General features: G+C 34.4%; 2 protein-coding genes, 1 long non-coding RNA gene and 1 other non-coding gene across 6 annotated transcripts; 2 read left to right on the top strand and 2 right to left on the bottom strand.

Annotated features, from left to right (window-relative positions):
- Positions 1-666: 666 nt before the first annotated feature.
- LOC11438267 (protein WHAT'S THIS FACTOR 1 homolog, chloroplastic) lies at positions 667-8,589 on the bottom strand. 3 transcript variants are annotated; one of them, XM_024780238.2, is made up of 8 exons: positions 8,335-8,589; positions 3,726-5,900; positions 3,569-3,649; positions 3,382-3,444; positions 2,841-3,058; positions 2,539-2,765; positions 1,671-1,865; positions 667-1,045 (listed from the first exon to the last, which is right to left on the bottom strand). In XM_024780238.2, exon 2 carries the CDS (start codon positions 5,765-5,767, stop codon positions 4,517-4,519), a length of 1,251 nt encoding a protein of 416 aa, XP_024636006.1. In that variant the 5' UTR covers positions 5,768-5,900; positions 8,335-8,589; the 3' UTR covers positions 667-1,045; positions 1,671-1,865; positions 2,539-2,765; positions 2,841-3,058; positions 3,382-3,444; positions 3,569-3,649; positions 3,726-4,516. The 3 variants fall into 3 exon arrangements, with proteins under 3 accessions (XP_024636006.1, XP_024636004.1, XP_024636005.1); XM_024780236.2 differs by lacking the exon at positions 8,335-8,589 and adding an exon at positions 7,158-7,676; XM_024780237.2 differs by lacking the exon at positions 8,335-8,589 and adding an exon at positions 7,158-7,676 and having other exon boundaries at positions 2,597-2,765.
- Positions 8,590-8,594: 5 nt separating this feature from the next.
- LOC112420501 (uncharacterized) lies at positions 8,595-12,032 on the top strand. The gene is made up of 2 exons (XR_003010658.2): positions 8,595-8,725; positions 11,693-12,032. It is a non-coding gene; the product is annotated as an uncharacterized lncRNA (long non-coding RNA).
- Positions 12,033-13,948: 1,916 nt separating this feature from the next.
- Positions 13,949-14,109, bottom strand: LOC112420567 (U1 spliceosomal RNA). Its single transcript, XR_003010748.1, has one exon. It is a non-coding gene; the product is annotated as a U1 spliceosomal RNA (small nuclear RNA).
- Positions 14,110-15,459: 1,350 nt separating this feature from the next.
- On the top strand, positions 15,460-16,767 carry LOC112419807 (F-box protein SKIP23). The gene has a single exon (XM_024777729.2). It carries the CDS (start codon positions 15,535-15,537, stop codon positions 16,675-16,677), a length of 1,143 nt encoding a protein of 380 aa, XP_024633497.1. The 5' UTR covers positions 15,460-15,534; the 3' UTR covers positions 16,678-16,767.
- The last annotated feature ends 5,818 nt before the right edge of the window (positions 16,768-22,585 follow it).

Below are 22,585 nucleotides of genomic sequence, written 5' to 3'. Positions count from 1 at the left end.
TAAAATACTAATATATCAATGGTGAAAAACTCATTTTTGTATGATACACAAAAAGAGTTACTTGTGTAGGTTAAATGCCACCTACAATGTTACATATCAATGTTAAAAAAATAACCAAACATTGAAGAGATGAGACTTCTGTTAAAAAAATAACCAAACATCGCACGGGTTTTATGAGCTTGGAATAACTATTTAATTATTTAATTTTGGCTCGGAGTGGAAAAATTAGGATAAGAAAGGGGACGGTTTTAGAGGTTCGTTGATAAGATGTAATTAATGAAAGATTAGTGATGTGAATATGTATTTTAAAAGAAAAATTAATATAACCAAAATTTGTGGCACAATGACAAAAATTGTAGAGAATGACAATCTGCAACCGGTTCAACTAAAACTACAGTTATGATAAAAATGAAACAGTGAGATAATAAAATGTAGTTCATTTATTTCACTGTTTCAATGAATAACCTCTAATATTAAGAAAAAGTCAAATAAAGCTTTTAAAACCAAGAAAAAAATATAAATTAATTTCTCCAAGAAGTATATAAAAAAAGGCAAAGATAAAATGTAATTCACAAAACATAGATAGAAAGTGTTGGGAATTAGTAGAAAATAGAGTCCAGTACGAAATTAAAAAATTGAAATTGATAATTATAAAATTTGGATGAGTTGCCAAGATTTTTTTTCAACTATATCATTCTTCATCTCAATAAACATTACCAAATACCTGGAGTGCTATATAATATTTCTAAAGAGCTCTTCTAATCTATTACAAAGATTCCATTAAACACAATTACAAATAGTTTATAAAACTAACTCTTCATGGTTTCTACAATCGGAAGTTCCATGTCAAAATGGTAAAGCAAATTTGATAATGACACAATATGAAAGATCTTTTTTACTACTCTTTCTGTAAATGTAAAAGATCTTAATCTCTCACTTCAATTTGTCCTCTTCTCAAAACCTTAAATTTTTTAATGTCTTCTGCACTATCACATAGATGATTGATTTTGTAATAGCTATTGTCCAATGCTCCCCTGCAATTGTCCTACAAATCACATGTTTTGAAATTAATCATCATTCTTATTTAGAAGTACATAAATAATATTTTGTTTCTTTTTTGTTAAAAACACAGGGCCTTATTAAAATAAAGTCACAAAACATTGATAAATAAGTAGTAAGGAATATCAGGACATGAATAATGGTAAGGAATATCAGAACATGAATAATAATAGCAAGGCCTTATTAGAAGTGAGAGATGGTAAATAGACAACATGAATAACAGAAAAATATGTGGGAATGAGGCTTATCAAGTATCAACATATCATACTTTCACCATACGACTAAACTTTCAAATTTATCATTCAATGGAGTAAGAGATCACAATGACAAATCATATCTATACCTGCCCAAAAATTAGGATAGTAACAACTCCAAAATAGTTCAAAGAAAAAAAAAATTAAAGTTTGTGATAACTGACACATGTATGCTTGCACCTTACCCGCAAATGTAAATGAAAAGGACTACACCAATGACAAAGTGAGGAACAGAGAGTAGTAAGCTTTGGTAGATTGATAAGCTTACTCAACAACATAATAATTTGAAACTAAAACAAATTTTCCTTCAACATATTCTTTAGAAGTCAATCATTGTCCATTCTTTGAGCTTTTTACCTGCAAACTTTTATATGAACTTTAACCAGCAACTGTCGGCGACTCCCCTAACTACCACCACCGAACACAAACAGCAGCAGCTCATGATTGTCCAAAAACAGTCTCTGCAGGTGCCAAAAAACTCAGGCAACAGCACAATCCTGCGCAAACAGCTCACAACACGCGTCAAAGCATCCCCTCATCGAGCACCCCAGCCTTGTATTGTAAATTGAAGTAGAAATTTAAATACCGTACAAATCAAACACAATGACAACAACAAAAATCTACCTAAATTTGATCAAAAGAAACAAATCTTTCCATTGGCTATTAAATACCAAAAGAATTAATGAACCGAAACAGATAAGACAACATTAGTCATTCGTGGATTCATCAATTATCTTTAGTTAAATATGGAGAAAGCAAGTTTGACAGAACAAATTGCATTACTATAGTTGGATTCCTATAATGCATTGCAACTCTCATCAAAAACTCATTTTAATACCAAGCTAGGTTGTGTGCGTATATATGAAAGTTCAAGGTTTCAAGCAATCATAAAAACTGCATTTGGTTATGGTTCACCTTCAGTCTTATCTATTTCTTTCTCAACAGTCATTCTTTAGCCAAAATCAATGGCTCCCAATCGATATAACATAACAACACTTCTTTGGAGATCTTGATCAACATATCAATTCATGACTTACCAATCAAATGTCCATAAAACACAATAAGAGAAATACAAAAATTTCAGGTTAAAGTATTTTCTCCAGGTTTTCAAGTAAACAAACCAAAACCATGTCTGTTTATATATTAAGAAACATAATTTCATTCTAAAAAAAAATCACACAGAATCACATAAAATATTATATATGTCAATCCAAACAGGCCTTACGTTCAATTCAACAAACTTAAGTTCAAAATTGAATCATAATTTTCGCTGCCAGATATACATGTCACGGTCGGATGAATTGGAGAGACACTGAATGTAATTAGGATACTGGCAGCAAGGGCAGCAAGGGCAGCAAGGGCAGCAATGCGAACATTGGAAGAGGAAGTAGCAGTGACGAAATGCGAGCCAAAATGCGAGCCAATTACAGGACCAGAAGTGCCACCAGTAACCTGCCAAAAAAACAGCAGGTAAGTATTTTCTGAAGTATCAACTGAAGTAGGTTGCCAGTAAACACAGTAACACACCTTAGGTTGTTGAGCTATAAAGTTATCAGTAACTTGTAGAACTGACGTATTGTCCAATCCTGCCTTTGTAAATATCCTTTGAGCCAAACCATCCCTTCGCTCCAGGAGGGCTTTCATTAAATGCTCGGACTCCACAATTTGTTATTTATTGACTCGTGCATCATCAACGATGCCAATAATTCCCTCCCAACAATTTCTGTGAACTCTGTCTATGATATCTGATTAAATTAAATATAGAGAATATACATCAGTGAACCAAAATGACAAACATATCATTAACTTGTACTGAAATTTACTCTTAAAATGTTGTATTCTATGATCAATCCTTCACTGTTAACTTATTTATCATTTTATTTTTTTCTAGTGACTTGAATGGTGAATGGCATGATATGACTCGAATGCAGAAAATAATGAGTGTGGCAGAGAATCAACCATCAGGCAAAGATGTGTTGAAAGTTCAATGAAGCATTATAACAAACAGGCGGGGGAGGGAAAACTGCAAAAGTAAGAAAAAAAACCAATTCAGACAAAATTGGTTTACCTTTGTTAGTTATGTCTTCTACATCTTGTGGTTGGTTCCTGTTCTCAAGAATATTTGCCAAAGCTGAAACAAAAACGAAAACAGCAACCATAAGTAACAAAGTAAAATATCTCACAACATTATCTAATCTAATCATATTCAAATTAGGTCAAAACAATCAAAATTAACAAAAAAAAAAAAACTCAACCTCTTCATCATCAGGCTTGCAGATAGTTTCATCAACTTCCTTCTTATTTTCAATAATCTTCAACACCTTCTTATTCGGAAGCTGCAACAACACAAAAATCAAAAATCAAAACCAAACAATCAAAACAACAACAACGATTCAATGATCGAGAGCAAACCTCTCCACCGTTCTGTTTTTCTCTTGGAAGAACTATCTTTGCCGTCGGAATCGTTGTCGCGCTTCCTGTTCCCACCGAAAGCCAATCAGAAGGTTTGGGAAGGTTGCCGACGGAATCGTTAATCAATCAGAAGGTTTGAAAGATAGAAGGTAAAGTGGTGGAGGTCGGACCAGAGGAATAGGAGGAGGCGATGGATTTTTTGAGAAGTTGAGAGAATTTGAAGGAGGCGATGGATTTTGGAGGATGCGATGGATTTTTTGTTGTAGTGTAACACGTTAATATGGCCTTGGTAAACCGCATAAATCAGAGTAGGAGATTATTTGGGATTGCATAGGATACACCAAAGGTCAGTTTGAAATTTGAAATTCAAATTGAACTTTCATAGGAGGGAAATATTTTAGGATTGTATGCTTAGCATTTAATGATAGATAAATTAGAGGGAAAAATTAGGGTTAATGGTTGCATGACCTAATAAGCATTTAGAATAAGGGATGTTAAAAAAATAACCAAACATTGAAGGGATGAGACTTCTGTTTTGATCAGATTCAATAGGGACAAAACTGCAGTCAATCCGCAAAAACAACCGAACATTGAAGTGACGAGACTTCTGTTTTGGTCAGATTCAACCACATTAAGCTAGGACAAAACCACAGTCAATCAACAAAAACAACCAAACTCTGATGAAAAATAGATCAAGGTTCAGCCAATTAAACCGTCCAGTTTTGTTTGTTTGATTTTTGAAACACTGTTCCATGCACCACACCTAGGTCCTAGGCTAAGCAAATCTTCATTCATGAACCATCATCATCAAAAAGAACTTTGTAAAACCTTTTTCTTTCTTCAGGGTCAAGCAACCCTCCCAGCTTATTACCATTTTCTCGCTCAACCTCATCATCTTCATCAAACACTTCCCTGTTTCTTCTCCTTCTTCTACCCTTCATGTGATCCTCATCCACCCTATTCAAAGGAAGACCTTTATTTCTCCTCTTTTCGATATTAACAAGTCGCCGCCTCTGGTTATACTCATGAAGCCCTTCCTGCATAATCTCCCCAAATTTCTCTTTAACAACCACAAGAGGATCCTTATCAACTAATTGAGACCCAACATACCCTTCTCTAAGTAAAACAGTATAAATCCTATACTTATTAGAAACATAAAATATCCCAGGATGCTTAAGCAACAAAACATTCACCTTATCAGGCAAAAAAAACTCCCTTTTAAAATGACCCAATTTCATAATTGAAATCTTCTTCCAAAGAGTCAATGACAACAACTCATGAACCAAACCTACATTCCTTTTCTCCATTTCCTTAGACCCTTCCACCAACCCCCTCGGATCAGAATAAGGCGAAACATAAGGAACCAACTCAAATTCGCGAAATTTCTCCAACGATTTCACCCAACTAGAAGGCAAACAACACGAAAAATTCACCTCAACCCCGTTCTTCATCGCCAAAGCCTCAACTTCAGAAACAGCAAAATCAGGGTTCCATTTCATCAACTCAACCACCATAGAACTTCTCCTCCCACTCTCATTCCTAATTCGAAACAAATCCGGATATTTTGCCACAATCCCAATCAAATAATCATCAGGAAAGCCTAAACTATTCTTAATTTCATTGATCTTCATAACATTCAAACAATTATTCAAAGAAAGCATGAGCAATTTGGCGAGACGTGGAACAAAAACAGATTCAAGGGAATCTTTCAAGGATTGTTCTTCATGAACAAGCTCCATCATGCGTTTAGTAAGAAGAACGTGATCTTGATGAAACTGGAAGCAAGAAGGGTATTTGGAAATCCAGTTAAGGGCTTTACCTTGAAGATCTAGGGTTTTGAATTTCTTCTGAAGAGTTTGAATTGGGATTTGGTTGTTAGGGTAACGGAGGATAATGTTTTTGATTTGGTTGTTAATTATCCAACGTTTGTTTCGCGATAGTGCTGATTCTAAGTCTGGGTCTTTTTTACTTGACCATAGACAATAGTGTCTTTTTGAGGAGGTTCGGAGGAGAATAATGATGTTGGTTTGATGACGGAACATTGGTTCTGTTACTGGTTTGGTTGTTTCAAACCACAATGCACAATTCTACTACATAAAAAAATAAGCAATTAAGCATACAGTTTTATATCCGAAACAATTTCCTCAATGAAACAATGCACAAAGTTTAGTTGACCTGTCCAACAAAAAACATAACAGTGATCAGCAAGCATTGAATGTGGACACAGCTTAAAGAATTCACTATCACTAAAATGCTCTATGTCATAATAAATAGTGATCATCGGGGAAACCAGGTTCATAATCATTTCAATATGAGTTATGAAGGCAACAATCAAAAGTAGCTAAAATCCATTATGTGATAACAACATACAATCGTTTTATCAATCTCAAGACATATTTTGGTAATACTAAAACTAATGAAAGTTGAAACAACAACGATAAAGCCTAAGCAACCTATAGGCAGAATGATCAACTGTTTAAGATGCAATCACCTTTATCTATGACAGAAAAAATTGTTGGTATGTCAACAAGCACAAATTCTACTTCTACATCATCACACAAGATAACAAAATCAACATACTTCAACTAAATACAATCACATCCAACAAGATAATCAATGTAGCTAAGCTTCATCATAAGCACAAAGCTCGTGATGGAGAACATGAAAGCATTTCCAAACATTATAGTCACCATTATCAATCAAGCCTCGTTAAAAATTGTTGTATATCAACAAAATTAATCATAAACAAAGTAGCTTGTGTTGACAGAACATATTCTACTTCAACATAATAACACAAGATAACAAAATAAACATACTTCGACTCAACAAAATCATATCTGTAAAAAAAGTCAATGTAGTTAAGCTTCATCATCATAAGCACAAAGTTCATGATTGATATGAAAACATTTACAAACATCACAATCACCATTACCAGTCAATCCTATATAACCCTGCAGTACAAAAACCACTAATGCAGCATTGTCAATTCATCATCATCAAAAATAATTTCAACAAAAACCATAAAGATAAAAAATACCCGTAAACAATAAAAGATAAAGTCAACTCCTTTTTACAGTAATCAACAAAACAAAGAAGAAGAAGAAAAAAAACATAGATTTTTGCCAAAATCAGAATAACTATAGCATCACCAAATTGGGTATAAACCAATCCAAAACCATCATGGATTAAACAATTCTAGACCCACAAAGAAAAAACTAGACTTTATCAATCATAAGGTTAAAATAACTGTACAAAGACAATCCATAAATTTTTTGGGAAAAAAAAAAGCTGAAAATGTTCTTCCAAACAAAACCAGAATCGTAAAATTTTAAAATTAAAATAAAAAAACCCATAAAAATTCAAACTTTAATAGCTTTTGAATCTAAGCAAAACATAGAGTGATCAAAGGATGAAAAAGTGAAAGAAGCTTACCAGATGAAAATGGAAGAAGGTAGATCTATGAGAAAATCAATGGAAGAGTAACTGAAAAAACAAGGAAAGAACCAAAACCCATGATGTTTTTTTATTGTCTTTCTGTCCTATTTCCACACCCGAGGAAGGAAAAAATAGTGAGAAATGAAAGGGAAAATGGAAAAAAAAGAAGAGAGGGCAGTGGCGGAGCCAGACCTAAAATTTTGGGGTGGCAGCTTTAAAAATAAACTAAAATATATAAATCATATAATATACAATACGACCCATTTCGGTGTCGTTCATAAAAAATTTCAACAAAATAATACTAAAAACCGATCATCATATTCAAAGTGATGCTTTACGCATCCCGACTTTTCATCTTAACTTTTCCTGTTGAAACAGTTTCAAAATCAACTAACAATACATGGTTTCAATGTTACATCAATTCTAATAACATTCAAATTTCATAACAATAGCCGGTTTCAATTTCATTGAAATACCATAAATGATTTCAAAATGAACCAATTTCACTTGATTTTCATAAACAGAAGACGATGATAGCTGAATTCAAAAGTTGAGCCAGGTTTGATAGATCTTTCTGATGGAAAATGCCATGAATGTTGCTACTTTTCATGACAAGTTGCTAGAACATGCTAGTCATATACAGAAAAACCAAACACTATCAAAAATAGAGGAAGATTAGCTCATCTAGGCATGCTAGAAGTTGAAGATATGCTTACGTTTTTTTGAATCAAATAAGCTTACATTTTCCATCTTTTCCACCTCTACTATTTAGGATTATTGATTACGTCCTCCTCTCAAAGTCATTGCCATACATGATTAAAATTGGCAAAGGAAGTAAGTTAACTTTTCTTAATTACCTATAGTAACTCTAAAGCAATTTCACTAGTTATCAGGCTTTCATATTCTACTATTGTTTAAGACAATTATTTAAAACCGAGGCTTTCAATTGGAATTCGTCTCTCTCACACTCAATACAATTATTTAAACACAAGTAACAGTTCAGTAGCAATCAGATTTCATGTTCTAAACCATAATAATAAGCAGAACATTCATGTCTTCTGTAGTAATCAGTAGCAATCGAAAACTAAAAAAATTCAATTTCACATTACTAAAGAACATGTAATCATCAAATCAGAATCAGAATTGAAGGAAATTACATTCAATTTCACATTACCTTTCAAGTTACAACAATTAGGGTTTGTGGAGAGAGATGGATGGAGATAGCTGTCTAAACTAAAGAATCAATACAGAAGATTGAGGGGGGTGCGGCGGTGATGGATGGAGAAGGAGAAGAGTGGTCGCAGCTCGCCGGCAGTGGTGTGGTGGTGGATGTTGTTCGGTGGTTTTGCTTTGGCTGGGAGAAGAAAAAAGAGGAACGCGCATCAGATGAAAGAGAAAGGGGAAGAGGAAATGAAATTGAATTGGTAATATTCATATTAATTAAGGGCATTATAGTAATTTCCAGTGTATAAATTTTTTGGGTGGCGGTGGCTCCCCCTTGCCACCCCCCAGTTCCGCCACTCTGCGATCTGTTATCTTCAAGTGCTCTGTGTTTGACATGTTAGGTAATTATTACGACCAACTCTTGGTTTCTTGTTTACTTTATTGGAACTGATGTTGTAAACAATGCTGTTCCATATAACTTATCTATGACAAATTCTATCCTTTTTGTTTCTTGTTTACTCAGATCAGGTTTTGAATTTTGATAGATCATCCTTTATTTGTAGCTATTTGGAGGTTTTCTTTGTTGTGCATTGTTGGGGATTTTGGTATTATTGAGTGCCAAATCCCACATTGAGTAGCGCACGCACGTCATTTTATACCCAAAATACTATATGATACAAGTATGGTAATTTCTGAGTTACATACATACATCAATGGGGCTTAGATTAATTAAGCCAGCATAATTTATCATGGTACTAAGAAGATGCTTCTCCAACAATGTAATTTGTCCCAACATTTGAAAAATATTATTTTCTTGCCACATCTGCAGAAACATAAATCTGGCCAGAATATATTGATGAGGTCATTTTTAGGAATCATAAATAGACATAACCTTTCTTTAGCTCCTTGCAGCAACAATTTGCTATTGGGATCAGTTGCTATATTTATATGACGAAAGGTTAAGAACTTCAAATAATTAATTACCAAAACTTTGAGTATACAAATCTTCAAAGCTGGGTCAGATGGAAATGTTTTACAATTATTATTTATCAGTCTTTAATAGTTATCATTTTCTTTGATATGTGTTGGATAAAACTAGCTATTACTAGAAACAATTTTTTCACTACTCTGTGACCTATAATCTCTATCTTGTTAAATTAATTTGCCATCTATTCTTTCAGTTACTTAATTTGCTGATTAGTTTGATATTTTGCTACATAATACGGGTCAAAATTTCGATCTGTGCTCATTGGTTGCTTGATGGGTGAGTATAGGGTGGACTAGTTGGGGTCTAGTCTGCGTCTGCCAGTGCACTTTGTAGCTGTACTGGTTACAACCGGTATCTATTAGTCTCAGTTAGGTAAATTTGGTCTCTATTAGTCTCAGTTAGGTAATGGAGTTAAGAGCGATGTCAGTAGGATCGCGAATATGATCGTGGGATCACATGATCCTGCAATTCAAGAACCTCCATTTGTGCAACATTCCCCTTGGGATCAATGTAGTCAGGATCGTGATCCTACGTAGGATCGGTCGGCCGGTGAAAAAACGTAACCACGAGGAGTGTAACACGGTTCGTAAGTAGGATCGGTAGGTTGTTGATAGAATTGAGAGAAATATATAGGGAAAATTGAGGGAAAACAGAGGAACCAAGCATAAAAATGGGGATAGTGGAGGAAAAACAGAGGAACCAAGCAACAAAATAGAGAAAAACAGAGGAAAAACGGCAAAAAACAAAGAAAACAGAGGAAAAATGGCAATAAAACAGAGGAAACAGAGCAAAACCGAACCAGAGTAAAGTCAAAGCACGGTCGAGGTGCTGTGGCACGTAAGATCGTGCGATCCTACATGCTGGGAATCGTTCTTGACTACCTTGCTTGGGATAACACGCAGTGGGATAGCCAGAAAATCGCAGGGTGATCATATCAGGAATTAGTATGGAATGAATTTGATTGTTAAAAAAAGAATAAAGTGGAATGGATTGCCTGCCCAGTGTTAGGCATAAATATGGGGATTGAGAGAAAGAAAACGCAGACAGACTTGCCTACAAATTACCTTCCTGACTGAACACACTCCCTGAACTCTGCCAATAACAATGAGGAAACTCCAAACACTACTTATTATTCAATTGTCGGTCCTCTATATTGTAGCTTGAAATCAGTGTCAATGTCACAGACTAATTTCATTGTAAAATTTTAACTATTTTAAGTTGCAAATGGTAAAGAGTACTTTGGAGAACTGCCCTGCTATGATTTTTTTGCTGATTTGTTGAATAAGTTCAGTTTGAAGATTTTCACTGTTTTTAGTTATAAATGTTAAAAAGTACTTTGGTATTGCTAATCATCATTGTCTATATAATGCTATATGGTTGCATTAATATGTTCTTTTCTTTTTGGCAGACATCATTGTGTAGGCTAATCTGAGCATCAGATGCTATTCACACCATGCTTTGTTGTAAATAAGAAAACTTAACACGATGCATGATTGTTAGTTATGCTCTCAAATAACACGGATGTAGCCTAGTGGTATGGGTTAGGACTCTCGAAGAGTATAAAGAAAATATGCTCTCAAAGTTTGATCCTTGCTGCTAACAAATTTTCCCACCCTCGGACAAACTAACAAACAATGTTTGCTTATAAGAAAAGAAAATTAACAGAGATTTTGCTTAGAAGCTTCTTGAGTTTCCTCTGTCCGTGTATATGTTACTCTCCCAATCTCTTACTTTTATTTCTTCATTTGCTAATTTATTGCATCCCAATCTCTTGCCCATTTAAATTTTGAGGATTTGGTTGTGACTTGTATTGCTTGCTAAACGTCTTAAAAAGCGCTGGAACCGTAGCTAGCTAAATGCCTTAAATTTATTGATTGATAAATGCATAGGCTATCAAGGGCTACCAACATTTCAATTGTTACAGTTATTTTATTTGCTATTACTTTTGGTTAGCGTTGTTGTTCATCTGCTTTAATCTTAGTTTGCTTCTGCATTTTTTGCTCATTGGGATGTTTGTAAAGATAAGATCTTAACAATTGATCTCCTATTCCATGAGAAAGAAATGGAATTGCAGCTTACTTTCCTGCTCATGTAGTTTTCACTACACAATTTCACGAGTTTCTTTTTACTATGAACAGACAATGAATATTCAAAAATACCAAATTATTGTTTAATTGTATTTGTAAATTTCAAGCTTATTTATTTTGTACAATTGTTTTTGAAACGGAAAAATGAGATTACATATTCATTAGCTAGAGGAAAAATTGTATGCATTTGGAATCTCCACATTGTTCTGTCATGTGTATTTGTCTTTGAACTATTGTCATGTGTAATTTCAAGCTGATATAATTCTGACCATTGCTGTCTTGTTTTTTTGCAGAACATTTCCTGCAAGGGGTTGGTGTACAACAGGCTAAGAGTGATTGACTAGCAAAGGGGTGTCCAGAACTCAGAAGATGCGTAATTAGAAGCAATGTTTGATTTATATAAAGAAGATTGAAAACTGCTCTTTATGTACTCTGCTAAAATCTTTATTTGTTCGTTGTTATTCAAAATTTGATGGTGTTATACTTGCATTATTTTTGAAGTATTAAAGCTATCATAGACATGCGTATATTTGTTATGAACTTATGATTCGTTCGTCAACGGAATGAGTCCATTGTTGTTATGATGTAAATATATTGAATCAATAATCACACTGCTTCTACTTATAATGTTTATTGAGTTGCTTGGAGCATCGCAATGCAAACGTATCTCATTAAGCATATTTCACTTGTGTACCTAATAGGTATATATCATCCATTAGAGATACTCTTCTCAGTTATAATCTTATATATGTCGTTTGGTCCATTGTTTCTACTAACAAGAGTAAGATAGCCACAATTTTCTATGATGTTATAGATAATAAGAGGCTAACATTCACTTTAAATATACAATGTAACATATTGATGTGTATGGGATAATTGACTTGTGGGTTGTGTATCAAAACCTGAATTGTTTAAAAAGCAATTCATGTTTGTTCCTTGCAGTACAATATTCCATTTTTAAAACGTAACAATTGAATTACTTTATAAATATGAAATGACATGCAAAATATATTTGATCAATATTTATTTGTCAATCAAAACAACACTAGTAAAATTATGAGGAAAACTATAAGTTTTAAGTTATAAACTATTTGAATTAGTTTATAAATAGTTATTATAAGCTAGTATAATTAAACTATAAATTCATGAAAAAATTATTGTTACTAAACATATCTTTTTAATCAGAAGAGTTTATAAGCTATAAACTAATTTAATGTGATTGTCAAACAAACCCTTAGCCTTTGAAAATTTTAACAAACAAATCTATTTATGCTTAGTCTAGGTCGATCAATCTCACATTTAAAGATGAATAATCGAATGCTAAATTTGAATATGGAGATTTCGAGTTTGAGTCTAGCTAGTATTTTAGATGGGAGGTAAATGTAACTCGTAAATGTTGAGTTTAAAGAAATAAAAAAATAAAATAAAAATTTAAATCACAGAAACTATAAAATAAAATTTGGATTGCCGGCAAAGTACCTCTCGGTCTCAGCTTCTGTAGAGAAAATCCGAAGTGGTCACTTATCCGTTGTGTTCCCCGACATGTCTTGCATTGAATACTTCTGTCTTTTTAAACAGCAGATTTATGCCGTCGATAAAATTGATAGTGTAAACTCTGTTGGGACCCTGGAAACTGTCTATTAAGCTTTTGACAGTATGCGTGCAGTATAGAGTATATACAACTCGGGAACTGAGAATGCTGTCATTTCAGCTTGTTGGGAGTTGTTTCAGGGGCTGATTAGAGTATTGGCATTCTAAGCGTGTTCTGCACGTGTTTTCCTAGGGGATCTTTGGGCGTGTTTGAATTGGTTTTTTTCCTAGGGTTCAAGTCTGCTGTGCACTGAGTAGATTATAGAAGTGTTATGCACAGTTTGGTGTTCCTGTTATATTTTTCATTTCCTATTTGCTGAGTTTGAGAGGCTGTGTTAATCCTCTTGATGCACCAGTTTTGTATTCCTCTAGCCTGCCCTGTTTCAATTTGTTCAAGGAAGTGGCCTATCAATATTAACTTTGCCGATTCAAAAATAAAAATGAAAAATTGATAGCGTGAACTGTCTTAGTTTCCTTTGATATAAAAATTGGAGCAATTTATTTGGCAATTCTCAATTGTGTGTGTCTAGTTACAAGTGACTTTAATAAATTTTCCATCTCTAGATACCTTAGCCGAAACGATCCATGTAATGATCCAGAGTGCTTATAATTCATGCATTTAGGTAGCATGTTGGGAAATGAGAGGCTTGAATGAAACGATTCATGTAATGTTTGTTCGCGTAAATAAATGGTCATTATTGTTTTGTGCAAGGAATTCACATGATGTAATCAATTGTAGTAGTAGAGGTTGGTCATAATCAATGTCGGTACTGATAAACTTTTGCAAAACACAATTATGTAACTAGACACTACACCGCCACGGTTACTCTAATGCATAAAGATTCATTGCCAGTATGCCATAAAACTTGTTAATTTAGACGCTGGGATTAGATCTGAACTAGCAAATGGCTATTTATCAGAGCCTAGGCCACGATCACACAAAATTTGAAATAAGATTGGAGGGGGCCGCGCGAACGCAGGCCCCCACAGCAACAAATTATGATGTAGGCTCCACCACTTGGGTAGACCTTAGGAAGGCACCCCTCCAAAGTGCAATGGAGGTCACCTTCCTAGGCCATGGGCCTTCTTGATCACCCATTGACCCCATCCAGGTAAGTATGTAATCCAATGCCATAGCCTTTCTTTATATATCCCACTTTCCACACCTCTGTGTCTGATATTGTCGATGTGGGACTTATTGTTTCACATGCATTTGCACACACTACTTTTGTTTGTGCTTTCAATATTCTTTCTAAACAATTGGATATATCCATTCGTAATGGCTACAACATCATTTTGAAAATCTAAACTAGGACGAATTTGTCTCCAAGATTTAATGCACGAGTTGTATGTCTCAACTATGACTTTCAATCACAGAATATAATATAGTTGAAACACATATTTGCCACTTCCATTGGGATACAACAAATTTTACCACTGCAGCTGTGGAAACTGGTATTTTTAGATGAACTAGTGATATCTTTGCATCCCAAAGCTAAGAGAAAATAGCTAAAATATGAATTTGTGTGAAGTTTGTTTGTAGTTTGGGATAAAATAAACCTAGTTAGTTTGTTTTATTTTAAAACTTAATACAACAGGCACAGGAAAAATGTCACAATTTCGCATCTCTCCTGACAAAGAAAATATCAGTGGAACATGATTTCATATTAATCCATATTCGACCAATAACACTCAGTTGTATTCATATATATGGGATTAAATTGCGAGTCATGCGAAGAGACCACAAACAAACTTAAAATTTCTCTTATAAAAATGACCGGAATGAGTATCCACTAATATTTTATCATATGATCTGCCGGTATTAAAATACTTTTTTAATGCAAGGTTTCAGCTCTGCTGGTATGCCATAATCAGAACAATTTAAATTTTCAACGTTGTTCTGATTTACTTATCTATGACTTAATCTGTCCTCGTTGTTTCTTGTTTATTTTATTTCTGTAATCAATGAGGCGCCTAAGCCCAAGGAAAAAGATAATACAAAGAGACTAATCGCAATGTAGACACGCCCCTAAAATCATTAGCAAGAGCCTTAACCATCGGTTGAGAGGGGTTATTATAATAAAAGCCTATGGACAGAGTAAGCTCACATCCCATATTGGCAAGCATTTCTGCACATATATTAGTTTCCCGCACATAATTTCGCAACAAATTTGGTGGTGATGTATATCTTTTTTTGGTGGTTATGTGCATACCCGCACATAATTTGGCAACAAATGACGCAGAAAAATCCGCATGAAGATACATCCTTGTTAAGTAATCAAAAATAGAAAAAGATACTTACTTGTTAAGTAACCAAAAAAAAAAAAGATACTTCCATGGCAAATAAAAAAAAAAAAAAAGAAACTTCCTTGTTAAGAAACCAGACAAAAAAAAAAAAATACTTCCTTGTTAAGTAATTTGGAATATTAATAGATTCATTGTCACAGTAGTAATACATGATTGCAATATCCAAAGAAGGAGCTGCTCACTGTATAAAAAGAACCAAAAGCTCAATCCTACAAAAATCAGCAACCTAGCTCCATCCATGGCTGAGGCAGATTGGTCTCAACTCCCAAAGGAACTTCTCAATCTCATATCACAAAGGCTCGACAATGAACTCGATCTCATTCGTTTTCGATCAGTTTGTTCCATTTGGTGCACTTCCATCCCAAATCATCATAACATTTTACCCTTCAAATTCCCACTCCTCAAATTCTCATACACCTATATCATCGATATTGATTCCATCAACAATAAAGACAACACTTCCTTTTGTCACCTCTCAAAAAACAATATCTTCCTCATCAAACCAAAACAACAACAACAATACCAAACCCTAGGCCCTTGGTTGATAAGAATTGTCCAAAGCTCAATTGGAAAAACCCAACTGCATCACCCACTATCACGTGACCCTTTTCATTTTCCACATGTGCTCGATTTTAACCAATTCTCCCTCCTCCATTTGGGATGCATGTTCACCGCAGATGACAACTTCCTTGAACCCTCTCCTTTTTGCTTCATGTACCCTGAAAAGGTCGTTGCTGTCACAGGCCATGGAAAAACACCTATTGTTCTCGGAAAGTTGACCTTTGCCCCCCAACCAGGACTGTTCAAATGCGGCGATAAGACTTGGAAGGTGATCCCCGACATGTCAATTAAATTCGGAGACATCTGCTTTTTCAAAGGGCGGCCTTATGCTGTTGACAAAATTGGCGGGACATTTATGATTGGGCCGGACGACTCGAATGTCCACTTAGTTGCTGAACCTTTGATTGATGGAGGGGACATAAAATTCTTAGTTGATAGAGAGGGAGACTTGTTGCTAGTGGACATTTATGAGTGTTTTTGTTTCGAGTTCCCGGGTCCTGATGCTATAAGGGTTGATGTGTTTAAGCTTTATGAGAAGGAGAAGAAATGGGTGAAGTTAACAACTTTAGGGGATAGTGTTTTGTTCTTGGGGAATGACTGTTCGTTTTCTGCTTCTGCTTCGGATTTGTGTCTTCCTAGAGGAAATTGCGTTGTCTTTACTGATGGTAGCGACTTCCAGTATTTTAAAAACATGTGGTGTGGGAATTGTGTTTTTTACTTGGATCAAGGCCTGCTTTCACCTTTGTCTGATTGCCCTGAAATTTTGAACTTGTTCTGGCCACCTCCAGAGTGGATCGTCCAAAGTAGCCTTCGTAATTGAGTATGTTGTCTTACATTGAAACGTTTCTAATTTGATTGTAATATTTCTTTAATGTTTTTATTGTGTTATTTCTCTTTGGTATTTCTTGAAACCAGCATGAATAGAAATATTGAAATGATCTTATACTTTGACCATGAGTTTTTCTAACTAATTCATTCTTGTACTCCCTCCGTTCCCAATTATAAGAAATTTGACTTTTTAGGTTCATTCAATTAATGATGTATGTGGTTCATAACCAATACAAGTTTGGGGTTGTTTGATGACAAATCATGTTGTTTGATTTGAAGGCATGTAATTTATTTTACTAATTAAACATTGAAATGCGCTCTTTCTCTAACTTTCATATTTTTTATGATACAAATTCATTTCATCATTTAGTAGAGGTTTGGTCCTACTATTAATCGCTTCACAACTTATTTGGCACCGCATATTTTCTCTTATTTATATTTTACAGAAAAGGTAGCAGAGTTTTAGGATTTTTCAACAATTGTTGCGTGTAAGCTTGATTCATGTGAGAGTGTAGTTCTTACCTTTACTGTTCCTGGTTTTAAATTTTCAAGAAAATAAGAATTAATGTTGTGAAATTGTTCGTATTTCTTCTGCATACCTTCCGGATTTACTGTACTTTGACACATACAACATTATAGAAGTGAGGAACTAAGCAATTTTCTCAACATCTCTTTACTGGTTATATAATAACCTTCAACAAGATTGACTATTGCATTGGTGGACTGAATAAATTAATACTTGCGAGACCTAAAAATAAACTTTGGCTTGAAATTATATCTGGGAAAAAAGTTGACAAGGAGGAGTCATCTTTTACAACCTCAAGAGAACCAAAACTACTTTTAATATTAATGATCTAATATCAACTTAAGTGCAGCATGATATTAAAATGCCTTTTGACTTAAAGCTTAATCTTGAATTAATAACAACTCCCGCCACTAAGACAACGGTGTCAATACTTGCATAGCTGTTTTCCTTTCAACTTATATCTTTTTGGAATGTGGAATTAAATATTCTTCCTTATGAATTATTGTTGGTCTTCTTTGCTTTTTGGTTTCTCATTCTAGGCTATAATTCTTGGTTCTGAGTAGTTATCTCAGTGATAACTTTTGTATTTTTGCTGGTAATTTTAAATTAATAAATAGAATTTCGTACTTATGTGAAAATGCATTTTCTGGCTGTTGAAGGAAGGCATGTAAGTCAATCTGATCTTATTTTAGTTGTAAATATGATACAATTATGTCCAATATGATAGTACATTACAATTATATGGTGTTAAGGAGAACAAAGGATTATAGATTACAATTATTTATTTCCAAACAATTTTTCAATGACTCTGAGTTTAAGAAGCATTTTTTCCATTGTAACGTTCTAATTGACAAGTGAAATGTTAAATTTCAAATCCAGCTTGTTTGCTTTAAACACAAACTAAGTTCAGTTTGAAGATTTTCACTACTTTTTTAGTTATGATTGTTGAAAAGTAATATGGAAAAATGCACTGTTTTGATTATTCGTTGATATTATAGTGCACCATCTCATTAACGATAGAAGAATCACAGTTTTGTGCTAGGTATTCATATGTTGTTTTTAGAGTCAGGAGAACGAATAAGGCAAAACTCCGCTGGAGTTGTTGTAGTTTTCGATGAGCGATGAAGGAAAAAGCTTCAGAAGATTAATGTGTAAAACGAATGGTGTCATGGTGCATCATCAACTTTCTGAACAACAAGAGCATTTATGTTTTGGCCGATAAGGTTTTCTACTTCCTTCAATTACTTTATGTCAAACATTTTATGTATCATTACATTCTTTAATTGTCTTCAAAAATATTTTTGTATAGGTAATCTTCTTCAAGCTTCGAGACCGAAAATCTTTTGGACTCCATGTGCTGCATATTGTATACATTTAATACTAGAAGTGATTGGAAAGATTCCAAAAGTAAAGAAGGTTGTAGCACAAGGAATTAGTCTTGTCAGTTTCATCTATAACCGTTCTTTGGTTTTGAACTTGTTGAGGGAGAAAGCTGAAATGGAGTTGATTAGACATGGAGTCACAAGGCAACAAACTTTCTTCAATTGCAAAGGTTTCACAACCTAAAACAAAAAATTAGAACCATGTTCACTTCTCAAGAGTGGTCGGACTTAAAGGTGAGTGATGAAGCCAAGGGTAGGAAGGCAACTGCTATTGTTCTTCAAGTCTCATTTTGGGATGATATTGTTCATGCTCTTAAAGCTATGGGGCCTCTTATAAAAGTACTCAGGCTGGTTGATAATGAAAAAAACCTGCAATGAGTTTCGTATATCAAGCAATGGCGGATGCAAGGAATCAAATTAAGAAAAACTTCGGTGACAATGAAAGCAAGTGCAAACCAATATTGTTGACAGAAGGTGGAGTGTTCAGCTACATTATTCGTTGCATGTAGTTGGACATTATTTGAATCCGAAACACTTTTATAACAATCCACAAATGGAGAATGATGATCCGTTGTTGGATTGCCTTTATGAATGCATAAGAAAGCTTTCTTTTTCTCCTAAAAATTTGGATGACATCCATAGAGATTTGTAAAAGTATAGGGCTTGTTCAAGTAACTTTAGATTGGAAGAAGCAATAAGGCATAGAGAGGATAAGCATACATCTCCTGGTAGGTGATTGGTATTTCGTTAAAAAATTAGTCACATTATATATTTTATATGTTAATGCGAATACTCTAATTGCATTTCAGCTGAGTGGTGGAAGAGGTGGGGGATCAAAAACACCAAAATCTGCAACTACTTACTATTAAAATATTGAGTTTGACTTGTAGCGCATCGGGGCTTGAGAGGAATTGGTGTACTGTTGAGCATGTATGTCCTTGATAATATTAAGTTCTTTATATTTAGAGTTTCGTAATCATCTATCAATTAATTTTAAACTAACAATTAAATTATAATTTGTAATAGATTCGCTCCAAGAAAAGAAATAGGCTTGAACATGAGATGTTGAAAAAATTGATTTTTGTTAAGTACAACCTAACTTTGAAGGAACACCGTGAAAGTGATGAATATATTGATCCGCTGCTCATGGATGATCCTGAAATTAATGTTGGTGGTGAATGGTTATTGGGAGACGAAGTTCGTGTTTGTGATGGTCAAAGTGATGTTGTTTATGATGATGATGATTTAGGTTGGTTAGATGTTGAAGAGGCGAGTGGTGGTGCCAAGCCCATATTCTTTTTCAACATTATTGTATTTTAGTATTAAAAATATTAGTGTCCGCGTCATGAAATAGTACCCGCTACGTCATCAAAGTTACTCGTAGAAGCCAGGTCATCAAAGTTACACTCACAACAAAAAAACACAATCAATCATCACAGTTAAACTCATTAGCATTATCACAACCAACCTCAGTAAAAATTATCCATTATTCATTGTAGCATTCACATGCGGGACATTGATAGACGGCCAAATTGAGTGTTTAAGAAGGTCATGTCATCTTGACTCATTATACTAATTTGTCTCGTGTTAGTGATACCCGCTTCCCCCAAATTGAGTGATTAAGAAAGTCAAAACAGTACGTTTGCCGTTTTATAATTATATTGGTTGCAAATATATAAATTTATACTACTTAATGGCTATGTAAATCATGCAAATGGTAAAATACAAGGAAACAAAAATGGAGAAAGCCTTGGGTGTTTTGCAGTTAATTTAGGATTGCAAATGCCTTTTATGTTGAGCTTATGGGAGTGATTTTTCCTATGGAATGTGCGGTTGAGAAAAGATGGACTCATCTCTGGATTGAAAGTGATTCAAAGTTGACTAACTTGAAAGTCAAGTCACCTAATATAGTTCCTTGGCAGATAAATAATAGATGGTTGAACTGTTTACAGATAAAATCTTGTTGGTATGTTGGACGAAGTGGTGTTGAGGGAAGGGACTGATGATTGGTGTTGGAAACCAGAGGAACGGGGAGGTTTTTCAGTGAACTCTTGTTATAAACTACTCGAGAGGTAGTTTTTGATTGAGGATAATATCCCCGATGGTGATGCGCATGTTTTTGGTTACCTTTGGAAATGCAAAACCCCGTCTAAGGTTTTGGCAATCGCTTGGACTATGCTACTTGATAGGATTCTGACAAGGGTGAATCTAGCGTATAGAGGAGTGTTGAATGTGGAGGAATCGAGAAATTGTGTATTGTGCAGAAGGGTGGAGGAATCGAGAAATTGTGTATTGTGCAGAAGGGTGGAGGAAACGACGTTGCATCTTTTTTTGCATTGTGAGGTGGTGTTGAAGGTGTGGCAAAGGGTGATGTCTGTGCTACATTTTCATTTCGTAATACCACATAATCTTTTTTCACATTTTGAATGGTGGTATTATGAGGCTCCTTCTTTGAAAATGAGACGGGTATTTTTCTTAATTTGGCTTGATTCTATTTGGGTTATTTGGAAGAAAAAGAATGAGGTGATTTTTAATAATGGTGTGGTTGAGATGGAGGAATTGGTGGAGAATATCAAGGTCCTAGCTTGGTATTGGAGTATGAGTAAGCTAAAAATAGCGACGTGCTTGTCTTATGAGTGGTGTTGGAACCCTCGGGAGTGCTTACTTCGATAGGATTCTGTGTTCAGTTTTGGTGTTTTTTGGCACTATTTTCTGTCTGTAACAGCCCCTGCTGGGCGCTGTGTTAGCAGGTGGGGGCAGTGCGTGTTTTTAATGGAGTTGTCTAGCTTCAGTCGTGTTTTTCTGTCCGGTTATGGGTCGCCTTGTATTGCGTATACGCTGGGGTGTTGTATTTCTTTTTTACGCACCATTTTCTCGTCTTGAGAATTTGGTTGTTCAAAAAAAGATTGCATATCAACAGATTATGACTCAAGGTCAACATTCTCGCCTTGTATTGCTAGTAATAATATTGGCTGTTCAAAAAAAAAAAAAAAAACATTATGACTCAAGGTCAACATTCTCTATCCTAAAACATCTCACTCTTTTTTTTCTTACTGACTTAATCGCCAGAGTGCTTGCATGCACCCCCAACTCGCCATCATATTGTACCCAGAAACAAAATTATATCAACAGAATCATATTGCATATTGTACCCAAAAACAAAATACAAGCATCATATCATATCATACCCAAAAACAAAATCATATCAACAGATTTTTACCAAGTTTTCCAAATGCATTTCCACAACAAAAGAAAATCTAAACCTTTGAATTCTCAAGTAGCACAAACTGGCAAAACTGCATGACATGCACATATCATAATCCAAAACAAACACAGAAAAATAAAAACAAGTAAATTCTCCCAAAAATAAAAACTTGAAGCAATAGAGAAAAAGTTAAAATGACAAGAGAACTGAAAATTTGAGAATTTAGGAAGGGAATGAAATGATGGAAAGCATAATACTGCCTCGATATTTCAACATTAAGGAAACTATGACAGGTACAAAGGAGACCACATCAATATAAAACATTCAGTTTTGTGCTTTGAAAATATGTCGAACTGTAGAGGTAGAACCCAGAAATAGTCCTAGTAAAGGGTATGATGTAAAGTTTAAGATTTTGACTTTGATTCTGATTAGACTCAGAAGCATATTATACGTTTTAATTTATGCAGTAACATTAAAAACACATATGCAGGCTCTTTACTCGTCCTAATACATGAGATAAAGCTATCCCAAATCACTGTCATCAGATATGTACGCACAATCAAGACTTGATAGCTGAAAGAACCAAGGATGACAAGAAACACTTGCATTAACAAGTTAAAATTTATCAAACATATAGTGATAAAGTAAATTAAATAATGTGTGAGAACAATCAATTAGAAATTATATTAAGAGGAAAGGAGTAAGTCACTAAAATACTGCACCAAATATTCGATGTGAGATTTAGACACCTAGGGAAATACTTAATTTTAAATAGGGGAATAAAATT

The sequence above is a fragment of the Medicago truncatula genome, chromosome 3 (assembly GCF_003473485.1).
Source record: "Medicago truncatula cultivar Jemalong A17 chromosome 3, MtrunA17r5.0-ANR, whole genome shotgun sequence".
Lineage (NCBI taxonomy): Eukaryota > Viridiplantae > Streptophyta > Magnoliopsida > Fabales > Fabaceae > Medicago > Medicago truncatula.
Note: the sequence above shows the minus strand (reverse complement) of the source record. Positions and strands in the feature narration are given on the sequence as shown.

Coding starts and splice junctions, on each gene's coding strand:
- LOC11438267 (XM_024780238.2), bottom strand. CDS start 5,767: ATGTTCCGTCATCAAACCAACATCATTATTCTCCTCCGAACCTCCTCA.
- LOC112419807 (XM_024777729.2), top strand. CDS start 15,535: ATGGCTGAGGCAGATTGGTCTCAACTCCCAAAGGAACTTCTCAATCTC.